This window comes from Rana temporaria, chromosome 1 (assembly GCF_905171775.1).
Source record: "Rana temporaria chromosome 1, aRanTem1.1, whole genome shotgun sequence".
Classification (NCBI taxonomy): domain Eukaryota; kingdom Metazoa; phylum Chordata; class Amphibia; order Anura; family Ranidae; genus Rana; species Rana temporaria.
The window spans coordinates 385,954,104-385,971,070 of NC_053489.1; the positions used below are offsets into that span (position 1 = coordinate 385,954,104).

The 16,967-nt window shown below is 44.0% G+C and overlaps 1 protein-coding gene across 1 annotated transcript in view; it reads right to left on the minus strand.

Moving 5' to 3' along the window:
- Nucleotides 1–527: 527 nt before the first annotated feature.
- YJU2 (YJU2 splicing factor homolog) overlaps nt 528–16,967 on the minus strand; it is a 134,610-nt gene continuing 118,170 nt past the window's right edge. Inside the window, exons 7-8 of the mRNA XM_040322540.1 lie at nt 10,934–11,108; nt 528–2,160 (exon numbers count right to left, since the gene is read on the minus strand). Coding sequence (XP_040178474.1) covers nt 2,066–2,160; nt 10,934–11,108 — 270 coding nt within the window. The 3' untranslated portion in view covers nt 528–2,065. The remainder of the gene's footprint in view (nt 2,161–10,933; nt 11,109–16,967) is intronic.

Consider the following 16,967-nt stretch of genomic DNA (forward strand, 5'->3'; position numbering starts at 1 on the left):
CGAAATAAATACCTTTTAATCACTTCCTATTGAATGGTAATGCAGGGGGGGGGGGTGTCAGGACAAGTTTGATCATTGGAGGAGAGCAGGCCAGGTTCCCAGCATAGCTAGAGAATTGACCACTGTGTGCTCTCCTGCTTAGTGTGGTCAGTTTTTATTAGGAAAGCAGAGTGACTGGCAGGAACACCAGGGATTTCACATAAAAAAAAAATACAAAGATTACAGGATACATGGTACAGCAGGTACATATCAGGATATGAAATGTTGGGGTAAAACGCTTTAACAATACTAGCCACAAGGACTATTGTGATCAGTAGTTACCTTCGGCACATTTCAAACTGCATCAAAATTAAGCCAAAATTGCCTTAAAGTAGAACTAAAAGGTAAAACTTTTAGTTTTCATTTTGACATAGAAGGGAGGGTTATAACACCTGTCCATATTTGTTTTGTCCACTTGTGACCCTTTGGGGAGATTTGCCTTCACTTCTTGTCCCACCCATAGCCAACACAGGAAGTGGGAATATCTCCATTGGAAGATTTCCCCTCTATCACTTTTCTAGGAGTTTTCTTTTACTTTCACTTATAATGGCAACTAGGACAAAAAGAGGTGAATCTCCCTAACAGGGTCACAGGCAGCAATAAAAAGTGACCGGAGTTTTAATCCCTCTCCATTCAGTCCAAAACAAAAAAAAAATGTTTTTTTTAAATAAAACTTGATTACTCTGCACCCTGGCTTTATTATGAAGATGAAGCCAAACACACAACGCCTTGTCAATCCCTCTCACTGTAGCAGCTCCACTGCATTTGAATAAATATCTGTTTGTATACCAATCCATTCATCAGTCCCTTGGAGTCAAGTGAGTACATTGGTGCGTCACTGTTGTCCTAACCTGACCTGCTCTACCTCCCATTATTGGGGGCAGTTTATCTAAAAACCTATTCATTAGCTACAAGTGGGTTTCCAGGTAACCAATACCATTCATAACAATCAAATTCGATAAAGTGAGGCCAATAGAGAGGTTCACCAATGTTCTCATTCCAAAGCAGAGTACTATGATGAGAATTATGTGTACACACAGATCCATTTGTCCCTTTTTCAGTACAGAGAATAAGAAAGAAAAAAAAAATCGTAAAATTCTTTTAAAATGTTAGTTAATATTTTTCTTCTTTCCAGTTGACTCAAAAACCAACAGAAAAATACACCAAACATAAAAAAAATACAAGGGAAAGGAAGTTAAGTCCACATAATCAGTATGGCTCCATTCACATGGGTGGAAAGGGACATCTTTGCCCGCACAAGTGTTCCGTTTATCTGCGTGCAGACAGTGCCATGTTTATTGCAATTCCCAAGGCTACACAGCCACTGGTCCTAATTTAATAGCTGTGCATGTGCGGGTGCATGTCCCTAAACACACACTGCGTTTGGGGACATGCACCCACACCTGCATGGCTGTCAAATTGGGACCATAAACTGTGTCCTTGCAGCTTCTGTGTCCCTATATACATGAATGGGCCTGCCAGCACATGGATGTGTGGAACAACTTTGCAATCACGTGAAGGTGAAGATGGCCCTGCATGTGATGCATGCGAACGAGCCTTTGCTTGACCTGCTAATCACATGGTATGTAAACAGGGGGGTGTGAAGTGTAATTGTTTACAGAACAGAGGAATTAAAAACCCTACCCATTTACAAACAATATGCATATGATTTGCAGGTCAAGCAAAGACATGCTGATCCTGTGACTATTGTTTCCATCTTACAGGGAGAGTAAAGTTTGCTTTCATTATTGATTAAAAATCGAAATTTCATAAAAATAATGCATTTTGGTTAAATTATACAAAAACACAATTTGTCAAATTATCTCATCCCTAGTGATCAGTAATGTATTGCAGGGGTTACACGAGTTAATGTTATACCTAACAATTCACAAACCAACTGTCTTGGATGGTGAACACATTTGCTAAATTGTATGCCCTACAATTTTGGTTGAAAATAAAGGAGGCATGACTAGAACAGTCCGAATTTTTAGTATGATCCACAACTGGCCCAGTAGTTTACTTTGTTCTAATTGCTGTCTTCACTATCTGAGTACATCCCCAGCAAAGACAGAGACGATGCTTTAGAAGCTGTTGGTACACTTGGGAGATCAGTGTCGTTGCCTATAAAGAAATGAAAACATCAGCAAAACAAGCAATTATGAAAAAGCTCCCATTTTACACAAACATGTTTACAAAGATTATAAAAAAAAAAAAAAGTTTTGCCTTTTGGTACACTTTACAAAAGATTCTTGAGATAATTTCATTGTTTTGGGTAATTGAGAGCAAGGTTTGGGACTTTATATGAATCATGCAGCCATGGATGTAGCACAGCACAATGTCGTCTGGTGGATAAACCATGATTGTGATTTTAAGATGTTACTACTGTGATACCAATATGTTGCTATGCTGTTATGGAATTAAAGTTTCCTTATTTTTACTGTATTATATTGTATATATTATATTGTATATATTTTGGCATAATGCCATATAAATGGTCACAATCATGGTTTATCCACCAGACATCATTGTGCTGTGCTACCTCCCTGGCTGCATGATTCATATAAAGTCCCAAATGTCGGGGATGGAGGTACAATAAAATGTCTTCATATAAAGTCCCAAATCCCTTTTCGAATTTCTCATTGTCATATCGGGGATGGAATCATGCGCCATACATGGCTTATATTTTATTTGGCAACACCATTTTGGTGCTTCTACCTTTTTTATAACTCCCTCTATTACATTTGGCGACCTTGCTATATTCAGGTTTTAGTTTGGATGTATGGCGGAGAATGTTTTTTGGGGGCCCAAATCCATTTTGGATTCCTACCATATACTCCCCCCACCCCCCCCCCCCCCCCCCCCCCCCCCCCCCGTTTCTTGAAAGGCCTCATGTGGGTTGGGTATTTTGGGCTTTCTTACATCAGCGGTCTTCACAAGGTACTAACATGCTGGCTTGCGAGTGTTCCCACTGATCGGTAGCTGCAACAGTGCCTCCCTTTTGACCGCTGCATGATGTTGGTGGTCATCCCCAGCCACATTGGAGTAACTGTACTCTATATACCTTACAAGACACTCACTGGGTACAGGGTTCTTTGGACCATTGGGTATTTCTGGATTGGGTCTTTTACACATGATTTTTTAAGTACTATTTGGTAATTTAATTATATCCTTATATAATTATTCTCATATCATGCAGGTTCTTTGGTATCCCCCTTTTTATTGTCATATCCTATTGTTCCTTGGCGATTGTTCCTATTTCCCCCGCCATCAATTTCTTTTGATTGGGACACTTTAAGCCCTCCTTATCACTCATTAACCACTTCCATACCGGGCCTATTTTGGCACTTCTCTCCTACATGCAAAAATCATATTTTTGTTGTTAGAAAATTACTCAGAACCCCCAAACACTATATATGTTTTTTTAGCAGACACCCTAGGGAATAAAATGCCGGTCATTGCAACTTTTTATCTCGCACGGTAATTGCGCAATACGTTTTCAAACGCCTTTTTTTGGGGAAAAAACGGTTTTGTGAATTAAAAAATAACAAAACAGTAAAGTTAGTGCAATTTCTTTGTATAATGTGAAAGATGAAGTTACGCCGAGTAAATAGATACCCAACATGTCATGCTTTAAAATTGCGCACACTCATGGAATGGCGCCAAACGTCAGTACTTAAAAATCTCCATATGCGTTGCTTTTTTTTTTTTACAAATTTAGAGTTACAGAGGAGGTCTAGTGCTGGAATTGTTGCTGGCGCTCTAACGCACGAGGCAATACCTCACATGTGTGGTTTGAACGGCGTTTACATATGTGGGCGGGACTTACGTGTGTGTGTTCGCTTCTGAGTGCTAGCTACCGGGGATAGGAGCGTTTAAAAAAAATGTTTTTTTTATTTTACTCAATTTTTTATTTTTACACTTTTTTTTTTTTTATCACTTTTATTCCTATTACAAGGAATGTAAACATCCCTTGTAATAGGAATGGTTTGTGACAGGTACTCTTTATGGAGAGATGTGGGGTCAATAAGACCCCACATCTCTCCTCCAGGCTGGAAAGCATTAGATCTGTGAAAAGAAATTCACAGATCTAATGCTTTCAGCCGCGATTGCGGCTGTGTTTACATTCCAGGACCCGGGCGTGATGTCATAACATCGCGCCCGGGCCTCCGACGATCATAGAGATGACTGTCTACTCTATGCTTTCCATCCGACGCCGGCGGAGCGTTTCTCCGGGTCTCCGATGGCAAAGGAGAGCCCGGAGAAGCACCGGATGGCGGCGGTAGGGGGGGGGACGTCCCCTCCTGCCGCCTATAAGAACGATCAAGCGCCTCTATGATCGTTCTTATGGTGCACAGAATCGCCAGCTGAAGAGATGGATATCTGAATGATGCCTGTAGCTGCAGGCATCATTCAGATATCCCCACTGAAAGTCCAGGACGTCATATGGCGGGAAGTGGTTAATATGCTTCTAGTTTAATTTTTGCTGCTACTTGTTTATTTGGTCACATATGAGTATACTTTGCATTAAGTAATAACTATATATATATATATATATTGTAATATTGGGGGATGTTTAGCTTCTGTGTAGAGCATACCAGTGAGCAGAGTCCACACCAGTTGTGGTTTTTAAGGGCTTGTTGGCCCACTTTTATTAAAGAAAGAAAAAGGGGGTTTAAAGTTGCTACAGCAGTAAAATAATAATCAATGGAAAATGCAGAGCCACCTGGCTCTCTTCAATACTGCCGCTTAGGCTACACCAAGCAGACATGCATGCTTCTCCCTTGCTTGCCTGGACTCCTTGGGAGGGTGGAGCCCAGAACCCTATTCCCGACTCTGCTATAAGCTCAGGACCCACCTGCTCAATCAACCAGCCAAACTCCTGGCTGTTTCCAAAACCTGGTCCCAGGATTGGAGATTTCATCCCACCCATAGTGCTATGAAATCTCCGGGCTCCAGGTCCCTAAGTGGATTTTACAAACTTTGGAGGAAACTGATCAAACATATTCCTCCACATTAAATAACCCTGGAGCCCCTCAACCTGCCTAGTTGAGAATCCTGGGCGACCATTACCAGGACAGGGAAATGTGCTGTCACATATCCCCCCCCCCCTTTGTTTCAATCTGGAGGGAGGGGAACAGCAGCACCTGTCATGGTTGGGACACCTCTGTGCTGGCTGTCAGCCACGTAGGCCCAACCCTTTTTCCGGGTGCGCTTCCAGGTATGTCCCACCCTGGATCTTAAAGGAACACTACAGTTAAAAAATGTATTTTTTTAATAACAAACATGTTATACTTACCTCCACTGTGCGGCTCGTTTTGCACACAGTGGCCCCGATCCACGTCTTCTGGGGTCCCTTGGCGGCTGTCTCGGCTCCCCCCGCAAGAGCTTTCCACCTTCATGCGAGCAGGGTGGAAAGCTCTCGCGGGCATGCTCCCGTGATACAGCGGGGGCCATAGTCACAGACTGTATCACTCGGCCCCGCCCCCGGCGTGCCGCGTCATTGGATGTGATTGACAGCAGCGCCAGCCAATGGCTGCGCTGCTTTCAATCCATCCAGTGCAGCCAATCAACGGCCAGGCTGGGAACCGAAGAGGATGACGGGGACGAGCACAAGACTTTCAAGGGGTCAGGTAAGTAAAATGGGGGCTCGGGGGGCCGGTACTGTTGGATGTTTTTTCACCTTAATGCATAGGATGCATTAAGGTGAAAAAACATTTACCTTTACAACACCTTTAACAAGCTATATTTCCCCATACGCCACCTTCTCCCTCTTCTTTTGGGGTTCAATAAGCACTTTCTATTCTGAAATTTAAACAGGGCACCCCTGGTCTTTCTACCAATACCTTTGGACACCACACTGTCATGTACCTTTAACAAATTGTTTGGTTCATCATTGACAGACGTATTCAAACCAAAATTACACCTCTCAATGTTGCACAAGTCACCAATGCCTTTTTTCAGCATTTGCTAGGGCAGAATCTGCAGAGGGCACACATACTGGAGGGTCACCACCACCCACGGGAACCTCACAGGACGTCACCTCCCCGGGGTTCACCCTCTCTGCAGGCAGCTGTCCTACCACTTGACCTGTTCGGATGCCATCTGTATTTTTATCCACCTGAACAGACAAGCTCTCATCTGATCCACATACAATCTTTACAGCACTTCTTATCCGTTCCCCTGTCTCGGGACCTTATTAGGTTTGTCACCTAAACCAAACATTGGACTGGGGACCCCAGTCTCTAATCACCTTCGGTTGAGCCCCGGTTAGAATCTCTGCTGCTTTCTGGCCCACACTTGGCCCTTTCATCTCACGTGATAGTACCACTGGTGCAGCATACACGCCCTTCACCGACAACTGACCAGAACTACCTTGAACCATAGCAGCAGAAATGCATTCTACTTGGCTGTTAGGTGGTGAAACCTCAGACACTTTCTTTTTGCCAAAGCCTCTCTCCCATATACCTCTTGTACAGGAAGTAACCTATCAGCATACCTAGAGGCGACTTTTAACACTAGTAATACAGTCATAAATGAACCATTTTTGTTCTGTCTTCCTTTGTGCTGTACCACCTGCCACTCCGGGGTCCACCTAATGGTACTCCGCAGTACCAGACTGTCTGACTGTGGTGGGGACACCCCAGTATAGACTGTCTGTACATCCCAAAGTTTAAGCATCTCCTTTAACACTTTTGTTAGAAACCCTTGGTTCCGGACCCAAGTCCTTCCTGGGGACTTTCCTGACACTGGGCATGCAGACAGACTCACTTGCTGAGACGCGAGAGGTTGTCAGGTTTAATGGAACCTTCTCCCAGCTGGAGACAACCACGGCCTGGTGTTTTACCAGAGCGCTGCCAGGTGCTTGACTCATACCCAACTTCTCAGGTTCAGCACCAATAAACTGCTTCACATTACCATTGACAACGTCACTTTGACACGCCATGTCAGCATAATTTTTGTAGGTTACGGACAAAGTGTCTGCTGTGTGCTCGCCCTTATATGGTCCATATTTCTCACAAGGGATAACCCTTGCAGCAGCCACCGCGCCCTCATGTATAAGCTGTTCTTGCCTTCCCTCCTGCTGGCACAGCAGAAACTTTGTCCACCTTGCTTTTATGCATGAAAGCCTCATCTATCAGGGACATTCAATTTTTACACCAACTATCCCAATCTGTTGTAGCTGTGCTACATTCATCGGCACTCCTTAGTCCTGATCCATCCGCCCAAGGACACGCATTAGAACAGATGAGTTTAGTTGCAGATTCATTACCCAAATTACAAATCAGACTTTGGTAACACATGTTTTAGCACCACAGGTTGCAATACACCAAAACCACCACCTTGCTCGGGCAGCGCTTCATAAGCCTCACACATTTTTGCATTTTTCACAGGTTGTGTTAACCCACCATTTACCTGCACATTTTTAGTACTAGCAGCTTGCACTAACACATTACAATTACAAGGTACAGTTCCACTCTGTCCCACCAGAGTGACATCGCAGTTGTCCATGGCAACCACAAAGTTCCCTGGAGATTTCTGGGGACAACTGTGCTGTCTTACCACCAGTTGCTACAGGCAACGGCCCATTTGTGACAACAGCTTTTGCTCTGAAAGAACCTGGGGTTTTCCCAACAGCAGCAAGCTTTTCATTTACAGTAACACTTATACAATTTTTCGTTTTTGCAGGTTGTCATAGCCCACTGCTTACTTGAGACTGACAGACATTATACACAACACTTTTAGTCATCAACACAGGTTCTGTTTGGACTTTAACCCCTGCATTGCCACCGGGTAGGGAAAAGTCATTCTCAAGTGCACATTTAGTGGCCCCACCAACTGGGGTCACTCTCACATCATCGTGGACAGTCTCGCAACCAGTTCTTTTACACCTGAAATCAGCAGTCCCAGCCATTATTTCATTAAAGACAGTCTTGCCCACCGCAGTAGTTTGGGTCACCATCTTTATTTGAGTATGTTGTCTTAAGAACCAGTCCTCAGCCGCACATTTACTGGCCAACTCCACAGCAGGCATATCCCACTGTTTAGCACTCCCTGCAGACACAACAGAAAACTCCTCCTTGTTGCCAGGGGTGACTGAAAACATATTTTCACAGGAATCTGGGCCCACAGATAAAGAGTTCTGCTCAGCAACATTACCTCCAGGTGCCTCCCAGAATCTAGGGCAAGACAATATTTCATTCCCCAGCTGGCCACATTCCAGGCAGGGTACTGGACGACTTTTTCTCAGTGCGTTTCTCTCCTGATGATTCCCAGCTGGCAAGAACGCACAGGCCTCTTTGTAGGGACGTTGAGGCAAATCTCTCTTGCAGCTCCTCCCCCCAGGCACAACTCTCGTTGCCATGGGAGATTGCACTCTCCCTGCAGAGCTTTTCTGGCTCTCTCCAACACGCTGTATTGGTTCCTCCGAAAGCCACTTGCCATGATGCTTGGCAGGCCCACCTCATGGTCCACAGACAGCCCAACTCGCCTCCTCTGTGTTGCTATTGGCAACCACTCTTTGTCCTGGCCTTTAGTCAGCCTCCCTTCTGGCACATAACACAGGCTTCCCTCTGCTGGACCCTGTCTTAAGCTGTGTCACTTTCACACTTTTCACAACAGCTGATGGTTTAACTGCAGCAGCGTTGCCAGGGGCAACACCACCCCTCTCCCAGGCATGGACATCCGGCAGCTCTCTCTTTGTATCGAAGGTTGACTTGCCTTCCACTTTAGCTTGGTCTAATCCTGCCAGGTGTCGCTTGCACCAATCCACTGCAGATTCAAACAATGGTGGAGTCTCCACACTAGCCATCATCTGTGCACTCATTGCACCAGGGTTGCTAGGGACAACAGCAGCCCTCTTTTCCCTTGGAAAACTCTGTTCAGGCGTTAACAACATCTCAAGCCACAGAGCTCTATCATCTCAGCCATCCTTGCTTTTTAGGTGTTTTGATCGCCCCATACTCACGATCAGTCAAAAAAAATTTGCACAGTTCAGCAACAAATTGGAGCACTGTCTCTTTAAGGCTAGTTACCTTTCTCTTGCAGGATCTCCTCACCAGCACACACAGATTATGCAGTTTCTGGCAACAGTTTACCGGTATTTGATGCGGGCATAGACTAAAGATCCTCGCAAACACCAATTTGTAATATTGGGGGTTGTTTAGCTTCTGTGTAGAGCATAGAAGTGAGCAGAGTCCAAGTCAGTTGTGGTTTTTAAGGGCTTGTTGGCCCACTTTTATTAAAGAAAGAAAAACGTCCATCCAGACTTCCCACGCAGGGGGTTTCAAGTTGCTACAGCAGTAAAATAATAATCAATGGAAAGTGCCGAGCCACCTGGCACTCTTTAGAAATACTGCCACTTAGGCTTTACACTTCAGCCCTCTTGGCCATACAACAAAGTTCCCGTACAACCACTGTACCTCTTTTCAGCTTTCGTGCTGCTCAGCCCACAGCCTTGGGCCCTCTGACTACACCATGCAGACGTGCATGCTTCTCCCTTGCTTGCCTGGACTCCTATTCCTGACTCTGCAATAAGCCCAGGACCCACCTGCTCAACCAGCCAAACTCCTGGCTGTTTCAAAAACCTGGTCCCAGGATTGGAGATTCCATCCCACCCATATTGCTATGAAATCTCCGGGCTCCAGGTCCCCAAGTGGATTTTACAAACTTTGGAGGAAACTGATCAAACAGATTCCTCCACATTAAATAACCCTGGAGCCCCTAATATATTACACACACACACATATATATTTTTATGGATGTGCTTTCTGTATATGTGGCTCTCACTACCCTCCACCATCGTTGGGGGGGATTATATTCCTGGGTTATTCCTTCCTTGTTGGTTTTTCCCATCTGTGTCTTGGGGATAACCGCCTCAGCTCCCGGGGCTGATGATCTTCCTGGCTGGCCCTTGCCCCCCATTGCCCATGCCCAGACTCATGACTGGTCTGTAAGTATGAGTGGGGGTTTTATTTTTTTACGATTTTTCCTTCTAATCATTATCCTACCCAATACTTACCCTTAATACTTTTAGTATAATAGACTTCTATACCGCATCTGCTCCTAAAGAGTGGCAATGTAGCCACAAAACGCTCCTGTCAGAATGGCAATCTGCTTTGATCACATACGTAGGTTGCCGTTGTGTGTGTCTGCCTGATGTTCGGCAGGTGCCAGTGGAATGCACGCCCCCTACCTGGAAGAGTCGAATCATGTATATATACACGTGATCCGGTGCAGAGGTGCCGCCCTGTAGCAGTAAAACTGCTATAGGGCAGGCCTTAAGTGGTTAACGTTACAAAATGTATGTAAAACATGATAAAAATGTTGAAAGAAAAATAATCAGGTACTTACATTGTTCTCATTTAAAAAATAAAAATAAATGTAATTATGTGGATCAAAAAAGCTGCATTAATTTAGGTCTTTTATATTTATCTAGAATAAAGCATTCTCCCTGCAGAGCTTTTCTGGCTCTCTCCAACACGCTGTATTGGTTCCTCCGAAAGCCACTTGCCATGACGCTTGGCAGGCCCACCCCATGGTCCACAGACAGCCCAACTGGCCTCCTCTGTGTTGCTATTGGCAACCACTCTTTGTCCTGGCCTTTAGTCAGCCTCCCTTCTGGCACATAACACAGGCTTTGTGTAACATTACAAAATGTATGTAAAACATGATAAAAATTTGGAAAGAAAAATAATCAGGTACTTACATTTTTTTTTTTTTTTAAATGAGAACAATGTAATTATGCGGATCAAAAAAGCTGCATTAATTTAGGTCTTCTATATTTATCTAGAATAAAGCATTAATAAAAATAACAAATCATAAAAGACACATAGCTCCTTGCATTCCCAAAAAGTGTAGTGCAAAAAGTGATTTTACAAAAAACAATAAAATATACCTTTGCATTGTAATCTTTCTTCACAATGGATCTCTGTACTCTTAGAAAGGGCAGCAGGGGTAGTCATTTCTTTATGAAGGTCAGTGGTCTGCTTTCTCACAAGGCTTGAGATGATCTGATGACTGTGAGATCTGCTCCGTTTACTCTCCAATTTTTCACTGCAGAGCTTCTTGTTCTTGTAAGAGACATGGTTAAACATCCTTAGCTATTTATGCCATGTTTGATGTGATTAAATACCAAAAATATGGACAAGCAAAAATTCACTGCAGACATTACACCATAAAAAATAAAAATTTAAAAATAACATTGCACTCAACAGAGGGAGGGACTATTAACCACTTGCCTACTGGACACTTTCTGCCCCTACATGCCCAGACCAATCTTCAGCTTTCAGTGCTGTTGCTCCTTGAATGACGGACAATTGCGTGGTCATGCAACACTGTACCCAAATGGATCTGGAGGAATTGGTGTGTGTATATACCGGGTCTTGTCCAATCCATATAGTCAGAAAAATAGAACTAGTACTGCCCTAGGGCACATACCAAAACCCCTCACGGATTTGACAAGGGACAGACCAGATGGTTAAAAAAGTACAAAATATTTTATTAGGAAATAAACATTCTATAAAGTAAAAGTGTATATCAAAACATTTACTTTGCAGTAATTACATTTCAATATGGTTGCTCCAGAAAAATTGGGAAGGTATGCAAGATGCATACTTATAAAGTTGCACAAGCAGAGAAATATGCCTGGTTGAAAAACAGAGATTTCCTATAGTCAAAATTATGGAGCCGTAGTGCCAACACCCAGTGAGTGGGACCCCAGAGTGACAGAAACGGAGGAACACACGTGCTAGTTGGGTACCGTACTGAGTGTTTTTATTTCCTGTCATTTCTTTACTCTTTATGTGATTATTCAATAAAATATTTTGTGCTTTTTTACCCACCTGGTCTGTCCCTTATCAAATCCATGAGGGGTTTGGTATGTGCCCTAAATTACATTTTTATAATTTTTTTTACACAAATAGAGCTTTCTTTTGGTGGTATTTAATCACCACTGGGTTTATTTTGTGCTCAACAAAAAGACTGACATTTTTTTTTCATAGTTTGTTATAAAAGTTGGCAAACAGGTAATTTGTCTCTTTCACTGATGGGCACTGATAGATGGCGCTGATGGGCAGCACAGATAGGTGACACTGATGAGTAGGCACTGACTGGCAGCAGTGATGAGCACTGATTAGCAGCACTGGTGGGCACTGATAATCAGGACACTGATAAATAGTTCCCTGATTATCAGTGTCGATGTCCCTTTAACAAAAAACAGTTATCAGCTCTCCTATTCCCTGTTCACGCTGTCAGCACGAGGAAAGAAAAGTGAATAACCGGCTTGTGTTGACATCTGTGATCAGCTGTCATTGGACACATCTGATCACATGGTAAAGGCTGTGATTTGCCCTTTAACCCTGATCTGTGATCAGCAGAGTCTGAAGGACTCTGCGATCACAGAGCATGCTGCCCAATCGCCCAAAGGGAATGGGTGGTAAGCACGATCAGTGCTAATACAATACACTGTTACTGTACTAACTACACTGGCTGGGAAGGGGATAACATCTAGGGTATTTAAAAGATTCATTGTTTGCCTTACAATTTGTGTACAATATGTGCTGCTTTTTACTAATATATTTGTTTCTCATCTCTGCTTTGCAGGAATGAGAAACATAGATTGTTTCCTCTGTACAGAGCCCTGTTTTTGTTTCAATATTTTTTATTGAAGTTTTCATTATATAGACATTACAAAGTAACCGGTACATGAGAAATGTTAGAGCGTAACTAGAAAAATACTCTTAATAATGCATGTAAATGTCCAGCAGTGTTGATGTAGAAATCTATTATTACAAACCAAAACATTAGTTGGGGATCCGTGAGGCCGCGTACACACGATCGGTCAAAACCGATGAAAACGGACTGAAGGTCCGTTTTCATCGGTCCAAACCGATCGTGTGTGGGCCCTATAGGTCAGTTATCCTTCGGTCAAAAAAAAGAGAACTTGCTTTAAAACTTGACCAATGGACGCCTGACCGATGGGTCAAAACTAGGGTTGTCCCGATACCGCTTTTTTAGGACCGAGTACAAGTACCGATACTTTTTTTCATGTACTCGCCGATACCGAATACCGATACTTTTTTAAATGTCATGTGACAGTTTTCAAACCACAATACAGACTAAGTATATTTTCTTTAGAATTATGAAGAACTCTAACTCAAGACATTGCCCAGGCCATTACATTGGTGGTCGGTGGGAAAAAAATACCCCTTACATTGGTGGTCGGTGGGAAGAATGCCCATTACATTGGTGGTCGGTGGGAAGAATGACCATTACATTGGTGGTCGGTGGGAAGAATGACCATTACATTGGTGGTCGGTGGGAAGAATGACCATTACGTTGGTGGTCGGTGAGAAGAATGACCCTTACATTGGTGATCAGTGGGAAGAAAGCCCCTTTACAGATAGCGAAAACATTCATTGGGTTTACTATTTTGCGAGTTGGAAATGAGTCAATGCTGCTTTTTTCACATTGCATTTTAAACTTCAATTAAAGCGGTGGTTCCCCCTAAAACACATTTCTAACAATAGATTCGTAAGACCCGTTACACTGCGGGTAGGCTGGCTTTTTTTTTTTTTTTTTTCGTACATACCGAGATCTCGGCGTCTCGTCCCTTGGCGGTGGGCGTTCCTATTTGATTGACGTTCCTCGGACGGGCGAATACGTGACGTCACGACTTTCCGACAGAAGCCGAACGTCATTGCGCATGCGCCGTATAGAGTCGGCTCTATACGGCGCATGCGCAGCGACGTTCGGCTTCTTTCGGAAAGTCGTGACGTCACGTACGCGCCCGTCCGAGGAACGTCAATCAACTAGGAACGCCCACCGACAAGGAACGAGACGGGGAGATCTCGGTATGTACTAAAAAAAAAAAGCCAGCCTACCCGCAGTGTAACGGGTCTTACGAATCTATTGTTAGCAATGTGTTTTAGGGGGAACCACCCCTTTAAGCACTATAGGTGTAATACAGAATAACTGTCAGCGGGTGGCACTGTCCTCCTTAAGAGTTAATTCTTAACTTCTTATTCATGAGAGAAAGGCAATGCTAGACAAGTCAGTGACACACGGCACGCAATTACTTCTGGCAACTACAGTACACATAGCTTGCAACTGTGATAGTGTGCACTACTGTACAGTATTCAACTATTCATTCAGCTTGAATTACTTCAGTGTATCTTACTTGCTTACAGGGCTGCCTGCTACAATGTCCGTCCTGCTCGTTCTGTTCTCCGCCTGCTCTGCTCCCACTCTCCGCTCGCTCTCCTCCCACTCTCCACCCCTCTCATCATTTAGCAGCACGATCTCTGCTGCTCTCTCCACCCCTTCTCAGCCCCCGCTCTCCGCCCCCTCTCTGCACCCACTCGATGTGAGGTTGTTTAAAACAAATACCAGCAATTAGCAGGATGATCTTTGCCGCTCTCTCCAGTCCACCCCTTCTCAGTTGCCGCTCTCCGCCCCCTTTCTTCACCCGCTCGAGTTAAGAAAAAAAAAAAGCATCGGCAGAAGCATCGGGAGCATTTGCGCGAGTACAAGTACTCGTGCAAATGCTCAGTATCGGTCCCGATACTAGTGTCGGTATCGGGACAACCCTAGTCAAAACCGATCGTTAGTATGCAACAGCATCGGTTAAAAGGCCGCGCATGCTCAGAATCAAGTCGACGCATGCTTGGAAGCATTGAATTTCTTTCTTTTTTAGCACGTCGTTGTGTTTTACGTCACTGCATTCTGACACGATCGTTTTTTTAACTGATGGTGTGTAGGCACATCAGACCATCAGTCTGCTTCATCGGTTAACTGATGAAAACGGTCCTTCGGACCGTTCTAATCGGATGGACTGATCGTGTGTACGCGGCCTTAGTGCCCTTTTCAGGGTAGTAGTTATAACCAGTCACCTACGATCTCTCTAATTGGTCGCAGCAACTAGCTCAAGAAAAATATAACATATTCCCTTAACCACTTGCTTACTGGGCACATAAACCCCCTTCGTGCCCAGGCAAAATTTCATCTTCCGGCACTGCATCGCTTTAACTGACAATTGCGCGGTCGTGCGACGTGGCTCCCAAACAAAATTGACGTCCTTTTTTTCCCCACAAATAGAGCTTTCTTTTGGTGGCATTTGATCACCTCTGCGGTTTTTATTTTTTGCGCTATATACAAAAATAGAGCGACAATTTAATAAAATATTTATATATTTTTTACTTGTTGCTATAATATCCCATATTTTTTTTTTAACAATTTTTTTTCTCATTTAAGGCTGATACGTATTTTTTCGACGTATTTTTGTAAAAAAAAAATCGCAATAAGCGACTGGTTTGCGCAAAAGTTATGGCGCCTACAAAATGGGGGATAGATGATTTTTTTTTTTTTTACTTGTAATGGCGGCGATTTGCGATTTTTTTTGTCAGGGCTGCGATATTGCGGCGGACGTATCGGACACTTTTGACACAATTTTGGGACCATTCACATTTATACAGCGATCAGTGCTATAAAAATGCACTAATTACTGTATAAATGTGACTGGCAGTGAAGGGGTTAACACTAGGGGGTGAGAAAGGGGTTAAATGTATTCCCTCATGGTGTTCTGTGTGGGGGGAGGGGGGTGACTGGGGGAGGTGACCGATGCTGTGTCCCTATGTAAAGGGACACAGATTGGTCTCCTCTCTCCCTCACAGCACGTGGAGCTCTGTGTTTACACACAGAGCTCCACGTCCTGCTGTGTTACCGACGATCGCGAGTGCCTGGCGGACATCGCGGCCGCCAGGCACTCGCATCGGCTCCCGAGCAATGCGCCGGGCACGTTGTTTCCCCGCTGCGCGCCCCCAGTGGCGCGCACAGGGAACAACAACAACAGCAGGACGTCCAGGGACGTCCACCCGGCACTTGAGAGCCGCGCTGTGGACGTCTTTCGACCATAGCGCGGATCTCAAGTGGTTAAACAACAATTACCAAACTTTACACAGACCCAACGAAAACATATAGTATACCTAGCACTTAACTCTTCAATATCTACACGGATACAGGAATGTAACTATAAATTACTATACCAATGGTACTATACTCCAGCAAAGTTGCATAAACTCTCCAAAGAAAATTCAGAGTACTGCTGGAGATGCGGTCTGGAGCAGGGTACTTTGATGCATATTTTTTGGGCCTGTGTAAAGGTGAAAGAATACTGGAGGGAAGTTCAGAGAATTGCTCAAAAACTTACGAAGTTCCAGATCCCGGATGACCCAGCTTTATTCTTACTCCATAACTCACAAATTCCACTATGGGAGTATAAAAAGTCAGTGTTGCGACACCTGATAAATACAGCCAGAATGGGAATAACTCTTCAGTGGAGAGATAGTAGACCACCATCTATTGCTAGATGGCTTAATAGAGTCAGAGAAACTGGAGCTATAGAGGATCTGATCCTTTCTTCTAGGAACAAAAGGGAACAGTACGTAGAAACATGGTCAGGCTGGAACCAGTTCATGAGTACGGAAGAAGGGAAGAGATTATTAGAAGAGTAAAGGGAGGTGAGGGGAGCCCAACCGACTAGAAGTGCGTTGGAGAGATCTGTGTCTGAAATAGGGGGAGAGTTTGTCCCTCTGCGGGGTAGAGGGGAAGCGGTGGGAGTTTATCAGGGGTGGGGTGGGTTTTATTTATTTATTTATTTTTTCCCGCCCACATCTTTTTTGGGGGGGAGTTTTTGTTGGGTAGGTGATATGGTAGGGACGGGGAGTAGGTTGGGGTTATAAAAGGACAAGGGATCAGAGTGGGGTAAGGTCGATGGGAAACACAGGGGTTCTAGGGAAGCACTATAAGAGGTAGAAGAAAAGAAGCAGGAAAAAAACAAGACCGGGATGAAATGATAAGGGTGACAATCTTTAATTTTAGGGTCTCTATTTTTTCATATTCTTTCATATAGTGCCCCAGGGTTGATTTTATTT